At 35.6% G+C, this 26,789-nt stretch overlaps 1 protein-coding gene across 1 annotated transcript in view; it reads right to left on the bottom strand.

Moving 5' to 3' along the window:
* Positions 1–1,029: 1,029 nt before the first annotated feature.
* LOC106868455 (atrial natriuretic peptide receptor 1) overlaps positions 1,030–26,789 on the bottom strand; it is an 880,915-nt gene continuing 855,155 nt past the window's right edge. Inside the window, exons 13-15 of the mRNA XM_089349012.1 lie at positions 23,885–24,077; positions 11,606–11,780; positions 1,030–1,635 (exon numbers count right to left, since the gene is read on the bottom strand). Coding sequence (XP_089205138.1) covers positions 1,619–1,635; positions 11,606–11,780; positions 23,885–24,077 — 385 coding nt within the window. The 3' untranslated portion in view covers positions 1,030–1,618. The remainder of the gene's footprint in view (positions 1,636–11,605; positions 11,781–23,884; positions 24,078–26,789) is intronic.

Raw genomic sequence — 26,789 nt, 5'->3', positions numbered from 1 at the left:
GCAGCAGCATCAACACCACTGTTACCAACAACATCACACCACCACCATCAACAATAATAAAATCTGCCCCTCCTTCTCTTCCTTTTCTTCTTCTTCTTCTTCTTCTTCTTCTTCTTCCTCATCTTTCTCTTTCTTTCCTTCCTTTTTGTTTTTCTCTTGTTCATCCTTTGCTTCCCTTTCCTCTTCTTCTTCTCCCTCATCTTTCTCTTCTTCCTCTTCCCCTTTCTCCTCCTCCTCCTCCTCATCATGATCATCATTATCTAATGTCTTCTATACACTTGAGTTGGATGGAGGCCTGGTATCAAGCGTCAACATCTTTTCTGGTATGGCTTCTATGACAGGATCTCCTTCCAAATGCCAACCACTTTACAGAGTGAACAGGGAGCATTTACATGACACTAACACTAATGATTTCACTAAGTAACTGCAAGATGAAAAAATCCTCCTTGACAGTGAGCAGCTTTATGTCGTGCATTGAAAGGCTGAAGCATGATAGAAGGATAAAGGATAAGTGTTTCCTATGGATACACCCGACTATTTGCATTATATAGGGATAATTTGGACACAGTGGCAAAATACACCTTCATAGTACATAACTAAAATGTGTTCATTTTAAATACAAGCAACAGTTATATAATTGAAAGAGACAAAAGATATATATTACATATTCCTAAATGCAGATGGTTATTTTGTGGTTTGTATTATTGAGATTTGTTATATGAATTATTCTGAAAATATTAACCCATACAAATTATTTTCCAGCTTGATAGCCATTCCTGACCTTATATACTTAAATTTTACAAGATAATTTAATAATCTGTCTTTCATTTCCTCTTCTGCAATAGACTTGTCAGCTGCAGTCTACCAAAATATCAATTTAATTTGACTTCACTATCCAACTTCAAGATGTAAACCAGTGCAATAAAAATTTCATATATGCATAACATATTTTTATTTACATATCCAGAATATAATATTCTAATAATATAATATTCAAGTAAATAAAATTATTGCAGTAGTCATTATAAATTTCTTGCACTTCAACCATATGGGGTTTCTTATTCTCTCTTTGCAAGGTTGTAAACAAACTGAACACATTTTCATCCAATAAAAATGCTGTAAAACAAATTAGTTTAGTTGAAAGCATTGCCAAATTGTTTAAAAGTATTTTATCATATAACTTATGAGATTGTATGTTAAAATGTTATAATATTGGAGAGAATATGCTTAATAACAAAAGAAAAGAATTTAGTATTTAATTGTAACCAAATTCCAAATGCAAATTTTAAACTTTTGTGGAGGAGTCATATTTGTCATCCATATATTTCATACTATATTGATACTAGATCAGGTGAAACTTGCTTTATCAATACAAAACATAATGGGTGTCTCTCAAGAGTTTAGAAATAATTTATTATTGCTGGTGCTGCTATCTGATTTCAGTGCAATTTTATTTTAGATCCTTCTAATTGAATTGAATGCATGAGCATGACATCAATTGCAGATGTACAGAAAGTAGTAATAAGAAAACTTTCAATTTCTTTAATTTGTTATGATAACTAGATTCATTTTAATAGTGTTTCATCTTTCTTTCATTTTTGTAATACTCCTTTTCTATTCATGCACTTGTGACAACTAAAAGAAAAGAAAAAATATTTACAGTCATAATTACTGAGACATGCTACTTCAACTTTTGCATTTGTTCATGTTATACTGGATTGTTTATTCAATATTGTATGTTACCTTTGTTTGTACATTTTTTGTTGATATATTGTTAATGTCATCATTTTTGTTGTTATTGTTGTTGCTGCTTCTGTTGTTGTTGCTATTGTTGTTGCTGCTTCTGTTTGTCATGAACAGACACCTATAACAAAGCTCAATAAAATTGTATCTTGTCATGTTTTATTTGATGAGGAAGATTTTTAGAAGGGTGAGTGACATTTTGTCATTTAAAGGCCTTAAACTATTTGTGTATCAGCCCTATTACAATATGGTAGAAAAATATGGTTTATCATATCATTATATTATTATATAAGGTTTATTTCTTAAATGACTCAGCATGATTTCTAGAAGAGTAGGAAGGAGCACTAGCCAAAAAGATGGCTCTAATGGATAGATTCAAAAGAACTTGGAAATTTTTTGATTTCATAAACAAATAATCAGCTTTAAAAAAAGATTAGCAAAGTAAAAAAAAATGATAATACTTGTAACTGGATTCTACTGTAAATGCAAACATTTATGTAATACAAATATGAGAGAAAAAGTGGTGATAGTGCAAATTTTAAAACTGAAGGCAACAAGAATAGCAGTAGCTCTTGTGTGTACTGTGAATTCAGAAAACAACCTTTGCCACATTCCAGGTAGAAAAACTAGAAATAATTGATAGCTTCCGCTATTTAGGTGACCTGGGATGAGGTGGTGAAAGACGACCTTCGAACTTTAGGCATCACCAAGGCGATGACTAGTGACCGGGACCTTTGGAAATATGCAGTACGTGAGAAGACCCGGCAAGCCAAGTGAGAACATAATCTGTAGCCTCTGCCAGAAGTGTAGCCAGCTCACTTATTTGTATCTTTACTTCATTGGACACTAAACTCTGCTTGTGAAGACCTGTTGGGGCAAGTGAAATCGAAATTGTAATTGAACCATATTCAATGATGATATCAGTGGCTGTGTGGTAAGTAGCTTGCTTACCAACCACATGGTTCCGGGGTCAATCCCACTGCGTGTCACCTTGGGAAAGTGTCTTCTACTATAGTCAGTAAATGGTGGGGTTGTGTTAGCCGCATGTGGAGAAATAATATGAAAATAAAAAATAATAATAAGGCAGAATGCTAAACTGAAAGCATATTTTGATATAGATGTGTATAAAGAAGATTAAAAAGAATTTCTAACTGGCTTTCATTGCATGGTAAATTTTCAAGAAGAGGGAGAATGAAAATGTTTTTTGCAAAAAAAAAAATAATAATATATAAAAAAATAAATATACCCAATATATTATATTGTCTTTGAGCTTTTAAAGTTCAATGGTAATCCATGTAGATAATTGTTAGAAAGATTAGGATGCATGGAATTAAAAGTTGTGTTTACAATAAAGGGGCTGAAAGTTTATGTGTTAAGTAGGAAGTGTGGTGTCAAAACAGGAAGTGTGTGTAAGGGAAGACAATTCTGTGGGTTTTGAAATTTTATGTGTTAAGTAGGAAGTGTGGTGTCAAAACAGGAAGTTACACACACCTGTTTTGACACCACACTTCCTACTTAACACAAACTTTCAGTCCCTTTTTTGTAAACACAACTTTTAATTCCATGCATCCTAATCTTTCTAACAATTATCTACATGGATTACCATTGAACTTTAAAAGCTCAAAGACAATATAATGTATTGGTATATTTATTTTTTTATATATTATTTTTTATTTTTTTGCAAAAAGCATTTTCATTCTCCCTCTTCTTGAAAATTTGCCATGCATTGAAAGCCAGTTAGAAATCCTTTTTAATCTTCTTTATACACATCTATATTAAAATATGCTTTCAGTTTAGCATTCTGCCTTATTATTTTTTTTTATTTTCTATATATATATATATATACACACACACACATATATACTAGTGAGTAGACAAATGAAAGAAGGGCACTCAACACATTTATTGGGAGTTATATGTAGAGATCAAAACAGTTTGATTCAAACTCCTTGGTATTCTGAGTTTCATGCATGATGTTAATCTTTAGCCACTGAAGTCTGTCTCTAATGGCTGAAGATTAGCATTCCACTTGAAACTCTTTGGTACCAAAGAGTTTGAATCAAACTGTTTTGATCCATACATACATACATACATACATGCATGCATACATACATGCATGCATACATACATGCATGCATACATACATGCATACGCACATACATACATGCATGCATGCATGCATACATACATACATCCACACACACACATATATGGTAAGCATAATTTTCAAAGTAGAAAAATTACTAGAAGGCTTCTATTTTGCAGGGAGAAATCGAAGTTTGATGTTATTGTGTTTTGCTAGTTATCATTTGCTGAATTTGGCTTCAGATGTAGGATTTTACCAAGTATCAAAATCTAACAACTCTTGCTGTTGTAAAGCGATTTTATCTTCTTTATTTTTATCATAAACAGTACTGCAGCCAAATGTAAAATTTGTCTACTTCCATTGGTCACAAAGATCACTCTGAATAAGCAGCCAATCATAAAAATATTTTTGCTGCAATCTGGCATTTGCTCCATCTTTTCATTCTGAGTTCAAATACAGTTACTGTCAACTTTGCCTTTCATCTTTCAAAAATGCTCAGCAGCATTTCCTCTAGATTTACATTCTGAGTTCAAATGCCACTGGAGTTAACTTTGCCTTTCATCCTTACGGGGTTTGTCAAATTAAGTATCAATGAAACACTGGGGTTGATGTAATCAACTAGTCCCCTCTCCAAAAATTTCAGGCCTTGTGCTTTTAGTTGAAAGGAGTTTTGCAAAGAAAGTACATATCATTAAAGTTAATTTGTGACAGTAATTAACTCTTTATGTTTCTTAATACACACTAATACACAGTTTTTATTCATAGAAGAATAACTGATTTTGTAATTTACTGCAAATATGTTGCATTTACTGCTGTGTTTAATACAGATTGCAAACAGTGCAATACTTTTTTTTTTTTTTTTTTTTTTTTCAACTAAAAGTATTTATAAGAAAGCAGTGCACAGAAGCAATTTGAATCCAAAGTGAGCTGACCATGTGAGAAAAGAATGTAAGTAAGCACTGATGCTATGAGTGTTGAGTTATGTTGTCGAGTAGTCATCATCATCATCATCATTTAGCATCCACTCTCTATGCTGGCATGGCTTGGACAGTTTGACATGGAGCTGGCTAGCAGGTAGATGTCCAGACTCCAACCATCTGTTGAGGCATGGTTTCTATGGCTGGATACCCTTTCTAATGTCAATCACGTAGCAGAGTATGCTGGTTGCTTTCTAAAATATGTTTTACTAAGCAGCAACTGTGTAGAAGTTTGTATGCATTGTTGATCATATAGCGTTATAGTATATAAGAAAATGTGTTATTATTTTATTGGATGGTTACTCTGTTGAGTATGTACTGTGTTTGTCATTTCATACAGTTTTGTAGAGATACCATAGCCTAAGTGTTGTGTCAGCTGTGTTGTTTTATTTGGCAGTAATTGTTGAGGACATGTGTTTTGTGCAGAGGATATACTGCTTGAGTTGTGCTATTGAGTTGAAAGTGCTTTTTTATAGGGAGTGGATTGTGCCTACCAGGATTACCATTTTTATGTTTTTGTTCATGTTTTTATTCATTTTATCCTACATAATGCTGCAATTATTATTGACATTCTCTTTTGCACTTGATATTAATAATTTTTTTCTTTATTCTTGTATAATTATTTTTAGCTATACATTGTTCCTGTAGAGTTAAGAACAAACATTTTCTTTTTCTGATTTTAGCCTAAAGCTTTTGTGTCACTTTTAGCTTTAATATAGTTTACTTTCTCTTTGGCAAGTCTTGTAGGTTATTGACCTGAGAGTGAGTTGTTCTTTTCCTTTTTCCCTAATATATTTTGATATTTTGTGTTTATTTTTTATTTATGTATTGTTGTTTTATTCTTTTCTAGATATTTTGTCTTCCGTCTAGATGGCTCTAGTTTGTTCTTTATTATTTCCTTTCATTTATATAGTCATATGTTTTGCAAATAACTTGCACATGCAAGTGCTACCAGTCGAAAGCTTCACATACTGGAAGCCAACAAGTGTATGGGGTCATTAGGAGAGAATGCACGCCATTTTAGGGCCTACTTCTTGATAGCATCATTGTGCACTGGCCCCTCCTCCTCACTGAAATGAGGCTCTGCTTGCTAGATCAACTAGTTATCAAATATAGCTCAATATTCTTCTAGCTATTGCTCATCGTCTGTTTTTAACCAAATCTAGTGGCTTGCCTTTTCCATTGTAGTTTGTATATCGCTCATGATGGTATCTGCTTTACGATGAACTAGGCTTATCAATAACAACAGTCACCTCACACTGTGTCCAACAAATCCTCTACATCCAACTTTGATTGGAAAATGCTCCACTTTCCAGCTTGTGTCTTCACATTCCTTGAGGAGGTTTACATAATGGTCAATCTTTTGAGTCAGAGTGGGATCATGTTATCTTAATGCAGAACCATGAACTTGATGAGAATTTACTATTTCCTTTCTTTCATAGTGGGATGGGAAAGAATCTTTGGTACCCTGGTAAATCTGCAGCCACCTTCCAATAGCCATTCCACTTTTCATTGCTCACAGGAAGTTTCTTCTTGAAATTGATCTGCCGTCCTGAGCACACAAAAGTAATGAAATCTCTAGTTGGTTCTTTCAATGGTTTTTTGCCACTGTTGATGAGAACAATTTGGTTTTTTATGGCATTGAAGATAACCTTGAGGACCAGATTGTGTCTCCATGTATGTCTGTTCAATGGCAGTGAACAGCTTGAAAGAATGCTTCAGTGTTCCAACTTTTCTGCATTTACATATATCATTGTCTGAGACATTCCATTTTACTAGATTTGTAGGCAATGGCAAGACATCAGAGGATGAAAGAATCAGAAAACTTAGCTGTTGATGTAGTCTACCTCTATATCCCATTCCTACTTATTTTTTCTCTCAACAACATGTTCCTTCTATTTCATCATCTGTCCTTGTTGAGTGCATTGGATCACATTGAGCTCTCTTCTCTCTGTTTCTCTTATTTTGATGCTGTTGCTAACAACACATCTGCATTCACTCCACATCATGCTTGTAAATGGTCTGAATTGATCTGCACAAAATCCAAGTCCCTTCCAATGAATTTATGTTGCACCCACCATATTTCGATGTGTAAGTGAAGACAGGATGTCACCAGTCTCTGCTTCTGCTTTCCACTTACTGGCTGTTTTTACATCTGGTGGATTACACTTGATTTCTATACCCTTCAACTCTTTCAGCATCATCGCCATTTGTACCTTCCCTACTTTACAAATTTCGACTATTGACGCCAGTGGTAACTGCAGTGAGCCTTTTTTACGATAGAGAGCCGAATTGTTCAATATCCGAGGTAGGCCTAGCCACTTTCTAATGAACACATAACACTTTTATTCAATGATTTGAACTCATGACAGTGCTGCCTCATATATTAGAAGTGGCCACATAAGGCATGGATACAAGCCGAACAGTAAGTACCATAATTTATATTTACCTGGTAGCTTTGAGCTATCAATTGCTGTTAACCCATCCTCAGCTTGTTTTATGATTTGCATCCCTCGACTCCTATCTGACAATGTTTGATCATATACACACCCCAAGCTCTTAATGGATTCTTCCTTGACTGTTGGAATGCTTTCTTCAGCTATTTTAAACTTAACTTCCTTTTGCACTCCCTTAATAAGTGTCAGACTATGCAACTTTTTTGTCCTAAATCACATCCTTGACCACTTCACCAGCTCATCTAGCCTCAAGAGGGCACTCTGCATGATTTGCTTGTCTGTCGACAGAAGTGTCATGTCATCCAGGAAAGTCTTCTTAGGTGATTTTACATGGGCGATTTGTTCTGAAAAGTCTGCTGCTTTCAAAATCATCTCCACGACTAGCATAAACCACATGACAGAGATATTTTGCAGCCAACAGTAATGCCAATCTCCTGTTAGTGCCAATCTGTTGTAAAATTTATAGCTGTAAACCTCATCTCGAAACTGTCATAATATATCCTTATTAATTTTGTTACTTTTACTGGAATGTGGAAGTGGTCCATGGCTCTCATCAGTAATTCATGTGGCACTGTCCCATAGGCATTAGCTAGATCAAAATACACCACATTCAGACTTATCTTGTTCTGTTTGGCATCCTAGATCACTTTGCAAATTGTAAAACAATACTCAATGCAGCCAAGGATTCCAACCTTTTGAACTGATTCATCAATATATCCATTACTCTGTAAATATGTCACTGTTCTCCTCGAGAGAATTCCCATAAAGATCTTGCCTTCCACATTCAATAAGGATATTGGCCTAAACTGTTTTATAGTCTCTGCATTGGCCTCCTTCAGCAGGTGTGTGCCTTCTGCCTTACACCAATCTTCTACTAGAGTCGCTTCATGCCACAGCTGTCAGAATAGGACAAAGAGCTTCTTTCTTAGACAATTTCAATATTTATATACTTTATATGAGACACCTTCACCTCCTGGGGCACTCTTTGCTCTAGATTTTCTTACCAAATCATTCACTTCTTTCTCCCTGATACCCCAATTTAAATTCAATATCAGATTCTAAGAGATGCTTTAACCCATTTATAGATGGCAATGACTTGTTATGGTTTGGATCAGTGTAGGTTTCTTTGATATGAGCACTGGCATAGCTATAGTGTGTGCTGCTCGGGGCGGCCCTTCCGTATGCTGCCCCTCCAGATACCACAAAAAATCATACTACCAACAGCAAACCCAAAAGTGCCACTTATAAATTGGTAATTAGTAGAAATTTACAATAGTTTAAAGTGGCCAAAGACTTTGCATGGTACTGTATATCGAGATCAGTTTTGGGCTGGTGTCTTGAACACTGTAGTTAATTGTTTTTTTCTTTTCTGTTGAGACTTTTCCATTCACTTAACTATCTGTTTATTTATATCAGAGCTTTACTTTATAACTAGGATATCTAGTGTATTTATACCTATTATTTTATTTCTAATACTGATTCTTTTTCTTTTTAAATATAAATAAAATTCTTCTGTAGTATATTCTTCTAACTTTCTTCATCATTTTTGTGTGTTTTATACTATGAATTTTTATCTACATCTAAATATTTGTGTGGATAGTTTTACTCTAATTGTATGATTTCAATGTTTGCATCTAATTTAATTTTCTCATTTCTTTAATGATCTCAGAAAATTTAAATGCTCTCAACAAGATTACATTTTAAACAAACAGACTCATTTATAAACAAGAATTGACATTTGATAAGTAGAAAAGAAAAAATACCAGAAACTCAAAAATAAATGACAATAATAAAAGCTTTAACAATAACCACTCATCTTTTGCCAAAGTTTGCAAACCAAAAAAGAGTTATTCGACATGAGTTAACTTCATACTAAGGAACAACAAATAAGAGGTATGCTACAAAATGAAATTAAGTACATCCTTGTCTAGAATTATTATTCAAATATTCTAGACAAGCTAAAAAGGAGTGACAAAAAAAAAAAATGAGTAGGATTTTCATATGCTACAGAGAGAGAAGTTGGAAGTTGGCTTAGTGGATGTGCAGTAGAATTTATGCAACCTCAATAAGGGTAAAGCATATAGGAGTAGTGCATATTATTTGAGACAGAGGATGTAGTAAGTAGGTTGGTAGGACTCAAGTACTACATCCCTGCCCAAGGACAGTTCAATGATACATGGGAATGAAAAATTGAAAGGTTACAATCAGTGATTTTGGTACTGACATTGGACCTTGGCTTGTCATTATCTTCGCAGTACACTATGAGCAGGTAATGCACAAAGAGGTGATCTGCAAAGACATATACTTGGATGGGGGTCTAAAGCTAAATCTAGATAACCCATGAAAATTACAAAGCTATCCAGAAGCTATACTCTGCTGAGGAATCAGGTCAATCAAACTAGTGATTCATGGAAGTAAGCCCAGTTATTATACATGTGGTATTAAAAAGCACTGCAGGCTCTTCTATGCAGAAGAAAAAGAAAAAGGAAGAAAAAGTGAGTGGTAAACAGCAGTAGCAGTGTGAACAACAATAAGCCCCTGATATTTATTTCTTTATTACCCACAGGGGACTAAACACAGAAAGGACAGACAAAAGGATTAAGTCGATTACATAGACCCCAGAGTGTAACTGATACTTATTTAATCAACCCTGAAAGGATGAAAGGCAAAGTCAACCTCAGCGGAATTTGAACTCAGAATGTAAAGACAGACGAAATACCGCTATGCATTTCACCCGGCATGCTAACGATTCTACCAACTTGCCACCCTGGTATTAAGAGAAAGACTGTGACTGTTGCTACTACTGTATACAAAGCACAGCCGGTTCCAGCCTTCAGTTTAGTGCTGTGGTCTTAGCATCAAGCACAAAATGCTCCAGAAACGTCTAGTTGCTAATCTTTTCCATTGAATTGCAATTATTTGTGGAGAAGATGGACTCTATGAAGTGGTTGGCAGCGGCAGCCATTGGAAACATCAGTGAGAGAAGAAAGAGTAAAAACATACTTGTGAGCTTAGTAAGAAACAAAAGTAAGTTAATAGAAAGGAACCTGTATTCCTGCAGTACCTCAGTGTCCAAATTAACAATGAGAACATAATGATGCTGCCAAATGAGACTAGAGAAATATTATATTGATTGAAGAAAAGATGGAGGTGAGGTGAATCTTACTCCAAATAAAAAAAAAAAACCTGTTAATAAAGATCACACTAATACTGATTTCAAATTTTGGGGAAGAGGTAAGTGCAAAACCTCAAATCAACCTCAAATGGATGAAAGACAAAGTTGACCTTGGCAGAATTTCAAGATAGATGAAATGCTGCTAAGTATTTTGTCCAGCATGCTAATAATTCTGCCAGCTCACAGCCTACCTTAGATCACACTAAAACTAGTAGCTAGTGTTAACCTGCCCAAAAGATATGGTAATTCAGCAAAATCTTAAGACAAAAACAAGTACATTAGATGAACCCAGTTTCCTGAAGCTGATAGGAGCTGATAGTGCTCAATGCAAAGGAATGTCCTGTGTTAACCAAGATGGCAGCTACTCACCTATTTGTGTGTGGGTTATCTTATTTATTTTGAGTACTAAATTTCAATTTATTTTATTGTAGTACTGGGGAGATGACTGGTGATTCAGAGCAGAAGACTCAGTTGCTGAATGTACGGTAGTGCAAGCCAATTAACAACTTGTTCATCAGAAGGAAAATATAAAAGGAAGGGAGAAAAAAATCCTTCTGCTATATCTGCTTCTGTTCCTGACTACTGTTGCAATCGGGAAGAGAAGCAGACACAACAGATGGCTGAAACGATTTGTATTATATATTTAGGTTTTTATGCCCAATGATAAGTAATAATTATTATCATTACGCAAACTGTTTTGTTTGTACATATACCTATTTAAGTAGATTGAATCAGCTAAAATGTTGAACATGGATGATTCTATCTTGAAGATAATGGTATAAAGAAAAGGAATTTTCTTTCAATTAACTGCTTTCAGAGTGAGAAATATTTTTGTCATCTAAAAATGTCATCAAAACAACCATATAACAACTGAGTCTGCTTGTACAGCTTAGCTGCAGTCATTAGCAGGGACTTTGATATATAAGCAGGTAGAGCATTAAAATGCATGGAACTGTTTACTGAATACCAGCTACATTGCACCTCATACAACCAATGACTGCATGAGAAGCTGTATACTCTAGTATATAACTCATGCTGACTGAAGTATGGCTTGGCATATTTAATTAGAGGCAACTGCTGGTTAAATTCTATTGGTCTGCAGAGGCAGAGTTCATTGGAACTACTCAATAAGACAACTATCAATAAATTTAGTTATTCATTTACTTACCGGTGTGTAATCCAATTCTCAGGAGCAAAGGCATATTCCACAAATGGTTAACTCGTAAGTTGCCACATTGGTACAAAAGATCTAATGCCATTGTGCCAATTTCACCGGCATGTTTTATTCCATTACGTTCTGGAAGACCGCTTACAACCATATAAGCATCCCCTATTGTTTCCACCTACAGGTAGTGAAAAATAAAATCCTTATTAATAGATTACTGATATATGAGTGTATTTGAGAGAGAAGGAGAGAGAGAGAGAGAGAGAGAGAGAGAGAGAGAGAGAGAGAGAGAGAGAGAGTGTGTGTGTGTGTAAGTATGTGTGTGCACATGCATGTGCGTAAGAGAAAATATGGTGGCATAGAAAGAAAATGATTGACAGAAGAGAGAAAGCGGGGGAAATACAGGAAGATGGACTGTATAAGAATAGAGAAGGAAAGAAAAAAAAAAGAGAAGTGAGAAAGAAATGCTAGAGAAAAATTTTAAAACAAAATTAAAGGCTTTCAGAAGATTAATAAAAAAAAATGACATAAGTGGAAAAGAGAGAGAATTTATGCTTTTTTTTTTACTGTTTGTTTCTGCTGTTTAGTTAAACTGTTTGGTTTCGTGGACTTGCTGTCGCATAGCTATCTCTTCATTTGTTCCATGTACAATGTGAGTTCCCAGTTTGTTTAAGTTTTTATTTATGTGTGTTAGATTATGTAGTAAAGTTAGTAGAACCAATGACTGAACTCACTGCACCTTTGATGTCACAAACAGCAAATATGTGCATGGGCTGGTTAGGGGAAGAAGTATAAGAAAAGGTGAAAGATTTATTTCCAAAAATTGCAATGAACTCCAGTTTTATAGTTCCAATTGGAACAAAATTAGTTTGAAGTTCTTTGCAAAAGCATTCTGTGCTCACATTGAATCTAATAATTCAATATTATATTTTGCTTTTAACTCATGACTTTGTATAAATGGTAGTATGAAGAATTTAATATTTTTCACTTAGATTTGTGGATGTAATTTGATAAAGTAATTTGACTTCACCACCAAATTAGAAAAAACTCTAGTAAATAAACGGCAAGTTAAATGTAATGTCTGAATACATGAGGTCATTGAGAAAAATCAATAGTATTTGTGTTTTCAGAGTTAACCTATCCTACATAAAATACTAAAACCCCAATTTGAATAGATTTGTCGTCATTATGAAACAAAGTCTAATGTTAAATAACTAAAATTAATGCAACATTTTCTTTCAAAATATTTTTCATATTCATTAGTTGTTTTCAAGATAACATATGTTGAATATGATGTTATAGGAAATACAAGAATAGGGTGAATGATTTTATAAATTTATATAGTTTTTATATTTTATGCCCTGTATACTGAACAGATCAATTGTAATTGTTTACTATATTCATGCTTGTTTAGTATATTCATGCATTTGGGGTAGATTTAAAAGTTGCTAACAGAATGCCTTTCAGTTCCATATATGAATTTGAATACATGCATACGCATATACATACATACATACATACATGCATGCATACATATGTGCATTTTTTTTAGGTAGGTATGTATGTATGTGCGAAAGCGCACGGCTCGTATAGTGAATGGGGAAAGCTTGGTCTGCAATGTTTGCAGTCATGTATGCTTGTCAAGAGCAGGGCTCATTAGCCACCAATGGAGCCGCAAATGCAAAATATAAGTTAGTCCTAGAGTGCACAATATTCCTGAAGGTCGGCAATGGTCTTCCTCAGTCACGAGTGGACGGCCATCATCATGTATGTATGTATGCATGTTTGCATGCCTACATATCCATCAAATGTAAATAATGTAAATAACATACATAATCTCTCATCTCTTAAGTATAGAATTGTACTAGTGGAATATTCCAAATAAAATTATCAACCCATGTAAATACAACAAGACCAAGAATCATATACTGTTGTAGCGATGAAACTGGCACACTGTTCATTACAGCAACAAGGGTTCCAGTTGATTCAATCAATGAATCTGCCGCTCATGAAATGTGCAAGTGACTGAGCACTTCACTGACATGTGTACCCTTGATGTAGTTCTGAGAGAGATTCAGCATGACACAGAGTGACAAGGCTGCCCCTTTGAAATGCAGGTACAACTCTTTTTTTCCCAGCTGAGTTAACTGGAACAACATGAAATAAAGTGTCTTACTCCAGGACACAACATGTCAATGGGAATTGAACTCAGGACCTTATGATTGTAAGCCAAATACCGTAACCACTAAGCCATAGGCCTTCACTGTAGAGATCAGCTGTTTGGAAAATTTGTGTTTTATCATAAGCTGGGAAAGATGGTCATCTATGGAGAACTAATGAGAAATTTATAACTCTCATATCAAGGCTATAGATATTTATTTGTACCTATTATTATGGTTGGACTCCACTGTGTAGCAACAGATTCAAATAAAAGTTTACAAATGCTAGGATTACTGTGAAAATTTGTAAAACATTCCAGAGAGTCTACCTATGGTGCACACAACCACATGTACATACGGAACATAAATACACACACATATACACATCACACACACATGAACACACACACCACACACACAAACTGAAAATCAGGCATGTTTATATACTGAAGAAGCATACATACCCACTACATTAGTGCAAGTTTATCCACACATGCACATACATCTATACCAAAACTAATTCACACATCAAACCTCAGGAGCTGTCTTGACTTAAACAAAATAATTTATCACTTTATCAACTGGCTTAGTTTTCCAAAGGCTTGAATACAAAGTATGTTACGCAAAAGCAAAAAGAAAATGAGAGCACATTTCCCGGAATCAAAGGACAGAGGACGGTGACTCTGTTTGAAGATACGATACTGCAGCTTTTTATAACTCAAGCAACGCTTCTCAAACACTTGAAAATACAAATTTACAAGAATTTACTCAACTTTCTTTAGTGCTACCACCCTTGCTTTACTCTTTTACTTGTTTCAGTCATTTGACTGTGGCCATGCTGGAGCACCACCTTTAGTCAAGCAGATCGACCCCAGGACTTATTATTTGGAAGCCTAGTACTTATTCTATCGGTCTCTTTTGTCGAACGGCTAAGTTACGGGGACGTAAACACACCAGCATCGGTTGTCAAGCGATGTTGGGGGGACAAACACAGACACACAAACATACATACATATATATATATATATATATATACATATATACGACGGGCTTCTTTCAGTTTCCGTCTACCAAATCCACTCACAAGGCTGTGGTCAGCCCGAGGCTATAGTAGAAGACACTTGGCCAAGATGCCACGCAGTGGGACTGAACCCGGAACCATGTGGTTGGTAAGCAAGCTACTTACCACACAGCCACTCCTGATATATTCATATATCACATAACCATGTTAGCTAAAATATTATTTCTATCTTATGTATTGTGTAATGACCTACATATCATATACATGTTTGCAAATATGATTTTCAGTATAATTAATTGGTTTGTTCTTATGTGAAATATAACTATTGAAAATAATAAATTAATAGAAATGTATATCACTTACTGTGTGGTTATTTTGTTACTATAATTGATGAAAGTCAAGCCTGTTACTACATATATCATTACTCAAGCTGCTTGTAAATCATATTTGGATTTATTCCCACGTATGTGCCATTCGGAGATACCAGCAATAATTCTTAAACCATTTTACAAATAGTCATGGATAGACTATTCAATTTGATCAAGTTTGGTTCAGATATGTGATGTTGATAAGACACAAAAATGACAAAACATCAATGTCTATCATTCCTGAATGGAACTTGACATAAGTTGTCTCACCTGCCTATGACTAACTTTCAGGTGTTTTAACATCTAACACTTTAAGAGAGTCATCTCCAATGCCTCAAATCATAGCTGACCAACAAACTAGCAAAGCAAATACATTGTGTTTGTGAATTTGATATATCATTATGTTTCTGTACTGCCTGAAATATTTCTTGTCTTTTGAGCCTTTTCTTTTTGAGTTTTGTCCCTCCTGTTTACCATTGACCACTCCACTACCTTTCTTCAATACTGACTACCTTCATCTATTTATTACTGACTGCCTCCATTTTATCTATTATTCATTCTCTTTCCACATGACACATACACTCATACAACTCTTATATATGTTCCCTGAGCCTTCTGTCACCACTTTCTATTCATCCCCTTCAACAAAATGCCAGAACATGTGCTCAACGCCTTAAGGTGTATGCTCTGACTCTTTGTCATTATCGTTTTTATCCCTTTTTCTTGCACCACTTTATACACCCTCACTCACTCATGTTTCAAAGGGGATAGGCCTGAAACTCCTCTTACTCAACCCACCCCGTTATCCTCCTTATCACTCTTCAACTCTCTCTTTTCTTCTCTCTCACACACACAGACATATGTGTGTGTGTAAATATATATATATATATATATATATATATATATATATATATAGAGAGAGAGAGAGAGAGAGAGATGAAAAACACAACCACAGTTATATATCTGTAAATAATGAAGATATAGGATAAGTGATTGTAAAAGCTGAATACACCACAAAGACAAATGGAAAAAATTAGACAAGTGTCCAATGTCCAATTGCCAAAATAAAATGGGGACTTGGAGGTGGAAAATAAAGGGCAAATAAAAAAAATTAATCATATATACATGGACTCATTTAAGTATACATATCTATATTCTCACACTTAAACATACATATATACATTGAAACATATACAAGTTTACATATGAACATATCTATATGCATATAACACTCATAAAATTATATACAGTTATGGACATGTGCACACACCAAAATAACTGCATAAACACAGATATGCATAAAAAAAAGATATATAGACACACATTCACATAATCATATTCATGGATATATATGTATGAGCATAAAAGCATACTTAAATACAAAGTATGTTAACTTAAACAAGCATATATATATGCACAATGATCCAAACTAAAATGATGTTCAAGTGTTAAAACTGGCTTAAATCTATAAAGGAAATTAATAAATCACATTATTGTATGTATATTAATATTATAGTTTTCAATGATTACTGGCTATTTAATGAAAAACAGGGAGCTATATTATTGTCTTAACACTTGATATATTTAATGAAAAGGAAGGAGTTCAAATGAAGACATTTCACAATTATTAATATATTTGTGAAGTTAAGTGATAAACATTTGTTAGCCTTAATTTCTAAAACTTTGCCCATATAAAACTGGTACATCTTTCTAGTGCCTTGGTAAGAATTTTCAGATTTCAATATGAAGAATTCCAAGTCACAGGGAATTTTTTTGACTTTCAAATAAAAGATATCTTCAGTAGGAGAGCCAAAGTTCATTAGATATTCAATGGTAATGTCTTGTCATATCTTTGTTTGATATTAGAAGTGGGACCAATGTAGAATTTAGAAGAATTATAGGTTTTAAAAGTACATTCATGAATTACATTACTATATTTCTGTGACCTTTGAGAAGGAAATTTTTCTTTCACAAAACAACTGCATGCATTTTTATCAGAATTCGGCAAAGAAGAATTCCTAGAGACAAGTAGAATATTGCTTTCAAATTTTGGCATAAAGCCAGCATGTTCATGGAAGTGGGTAAGTCGATTACAACGACCCCAGTGTTCAGCTGGTACTTCTTTTATCAACCCTGGAAGGATGAAAGGCAAAGTCAACCTTGGAGAAATTTGAACTTAGACCGTAAAAACAGACGAAATACTGCTAAGCATTTTGCCTGGCATGCTAATGATTCTGCTAGCTCACCACATTGAGGCAGGTAGAATATTGCTAGCATTTATGTTTCAAGAAATTCTGTTATTATTCTCTTCTTCATCCTTATTACTCTGTAACTAGTACGAGGTAGTATCAAAAAGTTCTCAAACTAGTTCTGTAGCACACCAACAAATGACAGCAGATGATTAAGCTTCTTTATGAAGCAGTACGATGAGTGACATCATTGTGTTTACTTCATAAGTTGTGAAGTTTGTGTTTTTGTGATCATGTGTCTGCTGTAGTCTGTGATCTTGTCATGGACAGGAACAAAGAGGCAACGGGAAATTTTGCGTTTAACTTGGGAAGTCTGCTACAGAGACATTGAGCATGCCTTGGCAAGATTATGGCAATGAGGCAATGTTTTGAGTGGCACAATGTTTTGAGTGGCATGGGAGCTTCAAAAGCAGATGAGCATCCCCGGAAGATGATGCGCAATCTGGAAGACTTGCCATGAGTGCCACTCCTAGAAATGTGGTGTTATACACTGAGAATTCATCCCTCATGGCCAGAAAATCAATCAAGAGTTCTACTGCAACGTTTTGAAGTGTTTGAGGGAGGACATTCTGTGAAAGCAACAGGATCTGTGGAGTGTGAAGAACTGGATTCTTTGTGACGACAAAGCACCCTGTCACTGAGCTCTCCTCATTCACAAGTTTCTCACCAAAAACAACATATCACTTCTGTACCCACCCTATTCACCGGAATTAGCTCCTGTGGACTTCCATCCCTTCCCCAAAATGAAAATGCATCTCAGAGATCGTTGTTTTAACACTGTTGTCAAGATCCAGATCAAACTGTAGAAGGTCCTTGACTCATTTATGGCAAGCGATTACCAGGATGGATTCAAAAAATGGTAGAAATACTGTGACTGGTGTATCACTGCATAAGGTAACTATTTCGAAGGAGATGATATTAAAACTTAGGTAACTAAGTTATTTCTTACTAAGCAAAACTAGTCAAGGAACATTTTGATACCACATTATACAAGAATCAACCAGGTTGCATTCATCATTTTGATAGTTTGTCTTTCTGCTATCGATATTGTTAATACTAGTATTATTGCACACTTTGTTACAACCATTTTTAAGTGATGAGCTGACAGAAGTGTTACCACACCAGACAATGCTTAGTAGCATTTCTGCTGGCTTTATATGTTCTGAGTTCAAATACTGCAAAAGGTGACTTTACCTTTCATGTTTGCAAGGTTAATAAAATAAGTACCACTTGAGCATTTGGATTGATATAATCAGCCCCTCCTCTCCTCAAAATTATTGAACTTGAGCCTATATTTGAAACCATTATTATTGTTATTATCTTTATCAGCACAATAAGTATTGTAGCTATTATTTATAGTATTATTATTGTTAGTGTGAAGGTGATGAACTGGCAGAACTGTTAGCTAGCTAGACAAAATGTTTAGCAGCATTTCCTCTGTCTTCACATTCTGAAGTCAACTTCTAGCAAAGTCAACATTGCCTTTCATCTTTTTGGAATTGATAAAATAAAGACAAATGAAGTACTGGAGTGGATGTGGTCAACTTCCCCACTCCCTCAAAAACTGCTGGCCCTGTACCAAAATTTCAAACCTTTATTACTGTTTGTGCTGTTATTTATTAATATGACAGCTCACACCTCTTTATAACAGGCATGGCTATAATTGATAATTTAACAACTAATATATTCAAAGGGACAATTATTAAATCTTTAAGTTTTGGTCTGTTTAGAACTGATGTAATACTTGTTTCATCTAGAGCAATCTGCAGTTGCTATAACTGCTACACCTAAATTAGGTGTAGCAGTAGAAGAAAGTTTAATGGTAGCCTTTAATATTTGGTAGAAAATGGAATGGAAAATTTCCCTTAACAATTTTAAGGAATAAGTCTGCAATTTTCATTTTGACAGATCTTGCAAATGGCAAGATATAGTCGATAATATTCCATTTCCTATTTCATCATGATAATTTGGGATAAATATAGTTTTATATAAATTTAATTTGCATTAATTTATATTAATTACCTATGTATATCAATTAAGCAGTAATGGAATTAATGATAAGTATGTATGTAGGAAAATCTTTTGCATACAGATGATATATATATATTTGCATATGTATATATCATGTGTATGTAAAAAAGTTTTCCACTGTACACACACACACCATTAGCTCCATAATTGCATAATTAATATAAACTAAGGCAAATTAAATTAATTCAAAGCAATATATATACAATGTATACATTTATATATATATATATATATATACATACACACACACACACACATACATGCATAGATATTTAAGTGTATATATTTGTATATGTATGTGTGCATGTATATTCTTATATATATATAATGTATGTACATATATATATATATATATATATATATATATATATATATATACACACATACATGTACAAATACATGTACAAATACATACACTTATATATTTATGCATGTGTGTGTGTATATATATATATATATATATATATATGATATGAAAGTTACAGAGAGGGTCATAGCCCAACTAATTAGGGAGCGAATCAATTTAGATGAGATGCAGTTTGGGTTTGTGCCCGGTAAAAGCACTACTGATGCCTTATTTCTAGTGAGACAGTTGCAGGAGAAATACCTAGCTAAGGATAAACCTCTGTACCTGGCTTTCGTTGACATGGAGAAAGCCTTTGACAGGGTCCCCCGATCCCTTATCTGGTGGTCAATGAGGAAACTTGGGATAGAAGAATGGTTAGTGAGAGCTGTGCGAGCCATGTACAGAGATGCTGCCAGTAAGGTGAGGGTTGGAAATGAGTACAGCAATGAATTCCGGGTAGAGGTAGGGGTCCACCAAGGTTCCGTCCTCAGCCCCCTCTTATTTACCATAGTCCTCCAGGCAATCACAGAGGAGTTCAAGACAGGTTGCCCCTGGGAGCTCCTCTATGCTGATGACCTTGCCCTAATTGCGGAGTCACTATCAGAACTAGAGGAGAAGTTTCAGGTGTGGAAGCAAGGTCTAGAATTGAAGGGCCTTAGAGTCAACCTAGCTAAAACCAAAATCCTAATAAGTAGGAAGGTAGATAAAACACAAACCCCTTCAGGTAGATGGCCCTGCTCAGTATGTAGAAAAGGAGTAGGTAGTAAATCTATAAGATGTACCCGGTGCAAGCTATGGACACATAAGAGGTGCAGCAACATCAAAGGCAGGTTAACTAGCAAGTTAGTTTTTGTTTGTGGCAGATGTTCAGGTGCAATAAAGACTGCAAACAAACAGGAAACAACTTCTATCTCATTCCAGGGTGAAAAACTAGAGGTAGTCGATAGCTTCCGCTATCTGGGCGACCAAGTTAGTAGTGGGGGTGGGTGCGCTGAAAGTATAGCTGCTAGAATAAGAATAGCCTGGGCAAAGTTTAGAGAGCTCTTACCCCTGCTGGCGACAAAGGGACTCTCACTCAGAGTAAAAGGCAGACTGTATGACGCATGCGTACGAACAACCATGCTACATGGCAGTGAAACATGGTCTGTAACTGCTGAGGACATACGTAAGCTCGCAAGGAATGAAGCCAGTATGCTCCGTTGGATGTGTAATGTCAATGTGAATACCCGTCAGAGTGTAAGTATCTTGAGAGAAAAGCTGAACATTAGAAGCATCAGTTGTTGCGTGCAAGAGAGACGATTGCGCTGGTATGGACATGTGGTGAGAATGGAGGAGGATAGCTGCGTGAAAAAGTGCCACACCCTAACAGTTGAGGGAACCCGTGGAAGAGGTAGGCCCAGGAAGACCTGGGCTGAGGTGGTGAGGCAAGACCTTCGTACATTGGGCCTCACCGAGGTGATGACTACGGACAGAGACCTTTGGAAATGTGCTGTGCGTGAGAAGACCCGGCAAGCCAAGTAAGATCGTTGCCAGTGCCCCTGGACTGGTTCTTGTGCGGGTGGCACATGAGATGCACCATTTTGTGCGTGGCCATTGCCAGTACCGCCTGACTGGCTCCTGTAGGATTTTCGAGCGAGATCGTTGCCAGTGCCCCTGAACTGGCTTGTGCGGGTGGCACATAAAAGACACCATTTCGAGCGTGGCCGTTTTCGTGCGGGTGACACGTAAAAGCACCCACTACACTCTCTGAGTGGTTGGCGTTAGGAAGGGCATCCAGCTGTAGAAACTCTGCCAAATCAGACTGGAGCCTGGTGTTGCCATCCGGTTTCACCAGTCCTCAGTCAAATCGTCCAACCCATGCTCGCATGGAAAGCGGACGTTAAACGATGATGATGATGATGATGATATATATATATGTATAATCTATGTATGTATATATTTATTTATATATGTGTATGCATGTATGTTTATATATGTTCTTTTTCTCTATACGCACGTTGTTATCAATAACATGTTTTTTCCTCTTGTTCTTGGCCTGTAAATTGTCAAAGTGGCTAGAATCCTTATGTTAAACAGATTTACACCCCTCATTCTCTCTCCCCCTCCTTTCTCTTTCCTCTCCCTTCTCTCTCTCTCTCTCTCTTTCTCTCTGTTGATTTCCATCTCTCTCTATTCCCAGCATACATATTCTCTCTATATTTTATGTATGCATACAAATAGTTGTCTATATAATGAGTTCATCATTTTCCTAATTCTACACACACACACACAGACACACATAGATAGATAGATAGATAGATAGATAGATAGACAGACAGACAGACCGATATATATATATATATATATATATATATATATATATATACAAAACTTATCTGAATCTATTTTATTCCAGTAGGGGGCTTTTAATCTTCAATCTGAATACTTCATTTCCTACATAATTTTATAGCTTTCCAATGGCAGTGTTTTCCATATATAAATGGCTTCCTATGTAATATTACACAAGCTGTTTGATTACCTTCTGATCAAGTGGACATACAAGCCAAATACACTATATTTTTATAAGGAATCAGGAAAGACAAATGGCTTCAAATACCAAGTCCTTTCCTGATGAAGTATGTACATAAGCTAATAAGCTAATAATCAGTGGTTTCAGAATATGATTTAGAAGGACTGACAGATATAACCCTAATGCTTTCTAGGCATATGCTATTTCATTATGCAAACATAATATGCTACAAAGTATAAGTCAATACTATGTATAACTGTGTTAGCAGTGCCCTTAAATCACATGTTACGGTCATCTTTACAGATTTTCCGTAGAAATTATAGCCAACACTGATTTTGTCACGACGTTTCATATCTGATACAAAATATCATAGCAAAATCGGTGCTGGTTATAATTTCTATAGAAAATCTGTAGACCTTAACAGAAATAAAATGTTGTCTTGAAGAGGAAGGTGTAGAAGATGAAAGAGCTCTCTGCTAAATATATACTCAACTCAGAGCAATTCTAGATTATGAATATGATGAAAGGGATAATATTCCTGAGACCTATAATTGAGAGGGTAACTAGTAGTTTCATCATCATCATCATCATTGTTTAACATCCATTTACTATACTAGTATGAACTGGATGGTTTGATAGATGGCCTGCCAGGGAGCTGGCCAGATTCCAAATTGTCTGTTATGGCATGGTTTCTGCAGCTGAATGCTCTTCTTAATGCCAACCACTTTACAGAGTGTGCCGGGTACTTTTTACATGACACCGGCACAGATGTATTTGCACACCACCAGCATCAGTGCATTTCACATGGCACTGACACCTGTAAAGGACAAACATGTATGTATGGATGACAGCGATGTTACTTGGCTTGACACATCTCCTCAATTAGTCACCACAATTCCCAGTCCCTTGTCATTTCCTCAGTGCGGCTCAGTATCTGAAGATCCTTTCTTCTCATCACTTCATCACAGATCTTCCTGGGTCTACCCATTCCGCAGGTTCCCTCTACAATTAGAATGCAGCACTTCTTTATACAACTGTCCTCATCCATATGCACTTTGTGTTGCTGTCCGCCCACATGATAATTTGCTGATGGATGTAGATCAGAGTTTTGACTGGAGCAAGACCTCTGCGGATAAAGATTTTACAGAATCTAAAAAACAAAGCAGGTCTGGAAAGAATGGAATGATGGGAATAACAAAGAGAAATATCATATCACTCAAAGAGAAGTGAGATGACATGTGAATTTGATGTGGAGAGAAGGTGGAAAGAGGATATTGTGGAATCAGGGAAATTAGAAGGACAAAATGTTTCGAACTGAAAGGCAATGTGTTATAGCAAACCGAGTGGACGGCATTCTAAACTACTTGTTAATTATAAATCATACCTGTTTCATTTAACAAAAAGCTTAATTTATATATGATATTCATTTACACTGGGGAGGGCTGAACCAGAAAATTTTTTTTCGTGGTTGCAATGATATAAAAGTAACAAAATACAAACCATCAACCTTTGGATAATAAATATTCTCTCACACACTATTCACTTGCCCTGCCATAACTCTAAAACGATATTGAAATTAAAGGAAAAAGAGTTGCTTGCCTTATATACATCATAATTGTCTATGGTCGCATCAAACATTGTATAAAGTTCATTTAATATGTTAACAACTTCCATGGCTGTACTCATTGCTGAGATGGAAGTAAAACCTACAATATCACTGAAGTAGATTGTGACATCACTATAGTTTTCTGCTTCAATTCTTCTTCCACATTTTAAGCACTCAGCAACTGATCTGTAAAGATAAAAGAAATGACAGAAATAAATAATTATTGGTAAGTTCATATAGACCTCTTATCTTCAATTATATATTACATTTCTGCTTTTGCATGTTTGCATAAGCATTTATGAAGTCATTTAGTGTGTGTGTGTGTGTGTGTGTGTGTGTGTGTGTGTGTTATTTTGATATTTGTAATGACAATAATTAAAAAGTGATTCAAGGGCTAGGTGTCTCTTGCATGGCACAACACTCTTAACCCTTGAGTTACATTGTAACTTCTATCATTTAATGATGATGAGGATGTATATACTCATGTTTTTGGTTTTATTTTTTTAGTTTCTGTTACAGAAGTTACAGATGTATATGTGAGGATATGTGAGAATGTGTGTGTGTGTGTGTGAATCAACCATGCACGATGGCAAACTGGGTAGACCCTAATATTGTTGGAAAAGGACTATATTTATTTATGATGTAAGCCTGGAGGCTTACATTCAGGAATGTAAGTTTCTATGCCAAGAATGCATTGATCATTGCACTTATGTATGTGTGTACGTATGTATGTATGTATGTACGTATGTATGCATGTAAGTATGTATGTGCATGATGGACTCTCCCATCAAAGATGATATATGAGTGTTCAGCTTTCACCAAACAATCTGCACAAATGATTTGTTTATAGAGATCAATTGTTTGTGACACGCATAAATTCACTCTCTCCAACAAATCGAGTTTGCCTGAACAGGTGCACCATGTACCATGCATTGGGTGTCAAAGTAATCATAGAACGATATAAGATGAAGTGCTTTGCTTAAGAACACAACGCATCATTTGGTCTAGGAAACCACGATCTTGCAATTGTGAATGCAACACTCTACCACTAGGCCATGTGCATATATAATGAAACAAAAGCATAAAGAGGCTGTCATCGGGCAGCAAATCAATTTATTACATTTATATTAATTGTCCGAGCGTGATCATTGCCAGAGCACCAGCTGTCTGTCTTCCATGCTGGGGGCACGTAAATAGCACCATTTGAGAGTGATCATTACCAGCGTCGCCCTCCTGGCACTTGTGCCAGTGGCACGTAAAAAGACATTCGAGTGAGTTCGTTGCCAGTACTGCTGGACCGACTCCTGCGCAGGTAGCATGTAAAATACACCATTTCGAGCGTGGCCGTTGCCAGTACCTCCTAACTGGCCTTCGTGACGGTGGCATGTAAAAGCACCCACTCCACTCTCAGAGTGGTTGGAATCCAGCTGTCGAAACCCTGCCAAATCAGATTGGAGCCTGGTGTAGCCATCTGGTTCACCAGTCCTCAGTCAAACCGTTCAACCCATGCTAGCATGGAAAGCGGACGTTAAAGAATGATGATGATGATAATGTACTGAAGATAAGTGAAAATCAGATAGAATCCAAAATATGAAAAATTTATATTGTTTAAATGTAGGTAGGTACACTCCGGAATGAAATAGAAAGGAAGCCACATTGTTGATGTGACTTCTATAAGAAAGTAGTTCAATGGTGCTACAGGTGAAAAAAATACAACAAAATTGGAATTTATGGGAAAGATGAATGCAGAGAGTACCTTACTGCTGTTTCGTAATAGCATGATTGGTGCAGATCAGTGGTTCCCAACCAGGGTTCATATGACAACCCCTGGGGGACCATATAAGGCTTTTGTGGGTGTACACAAGTGAAATAGTAAATTGGGGTCCATGAAAAACTTTTGCTATATGATAAATATATTGTTTTGCAAGAAACAATTAGGTTTTTTTTTCTGTAACATTTAACATAGTTTAACCTTCACAATGTGTGAAAAACAAGAGAGGAATTTTGATGGGAGTATCTATAAAACTAGTTTTTAAATATCAAATGGCTACGGTGGGGTCCACCAGAATAAAATAATAATCAAAGTGCTCCATAGGCAAATAATGGCTGAGAATCACTAGATCCATGCATATTATCTGTAGCATGAAAGGTTTGTAGCAACATATCACACCGCTAGAAGAATAATGGTTATAGTATCAGAGGAAAACTAAAGTCTGAATAGAGAGACAGAAATATCAAAGATATAACCTCTTAGTATTCAGATTACTCTGTTAAATGTAATGCTTGTTTGTTCACATTATTTTCAATTAATCATGCATTACCTCATAGCTTTGAGATTTCAGTGACCTGATTGCTTAATTTAGGGTAAAGTTATTTTATTATAGGGTAAGTGTGAGAGGCCAGATCTGGCCATTTTGAAGATAAAACAGACAGAATATTTTGGCCAGACATAGCCAGTTTAAATGTTAAAGGGCTAAATCTAGAGAGGAAGATATATAGATAGAATGTACCACAAGGTTATGTAGGTAAAGGTGAGGTGGTGAAAAGCGTGATAGGGGGAAGAAGGAAAACAAGAAGTGTAATATTGAAGTAGGAAACTACGGATGGCAAGGGTTAGAGACGTTGGTGTAGTCTTATATTCAGTAAATAGTAAGGGATGATAGAGAGCTTTATTAAATGGGGTACAAGATGGTAAGTGATAATAATAGCTCTCAGAAAATCTTTCCAAGTGGTTTATCTAGACATGTAGTCAGTATGTGATTACTCTTTAGTTGGAGTTCAAGTATAAAACCCACAGAATTGTCTTCCCTTACACACACTTCCTGTTTTGACACCACATTTCCTGTTTAACACATAAACTCTCAACCTTTTTTTTAAACACAACACCATTCTTAATTA

The sequence above is a fragment of the Octopus bimaculoides genome, chromosome 3, assembly GCF_046866305.1.
Source record: "Octopus bimaculoides isolate indiv1 chromosome 3, ASM4686630v1, whole genome shotgun sequence".
NCBI lineage: Eukaryota > Metazoa > Mollusca > Cephalopoda > Octopoda > Octopodidae > Octopus > Octopus bimaculoides.
This window is presented reverse-complemented; position numbering and strand designations above follow the sequence as displayed.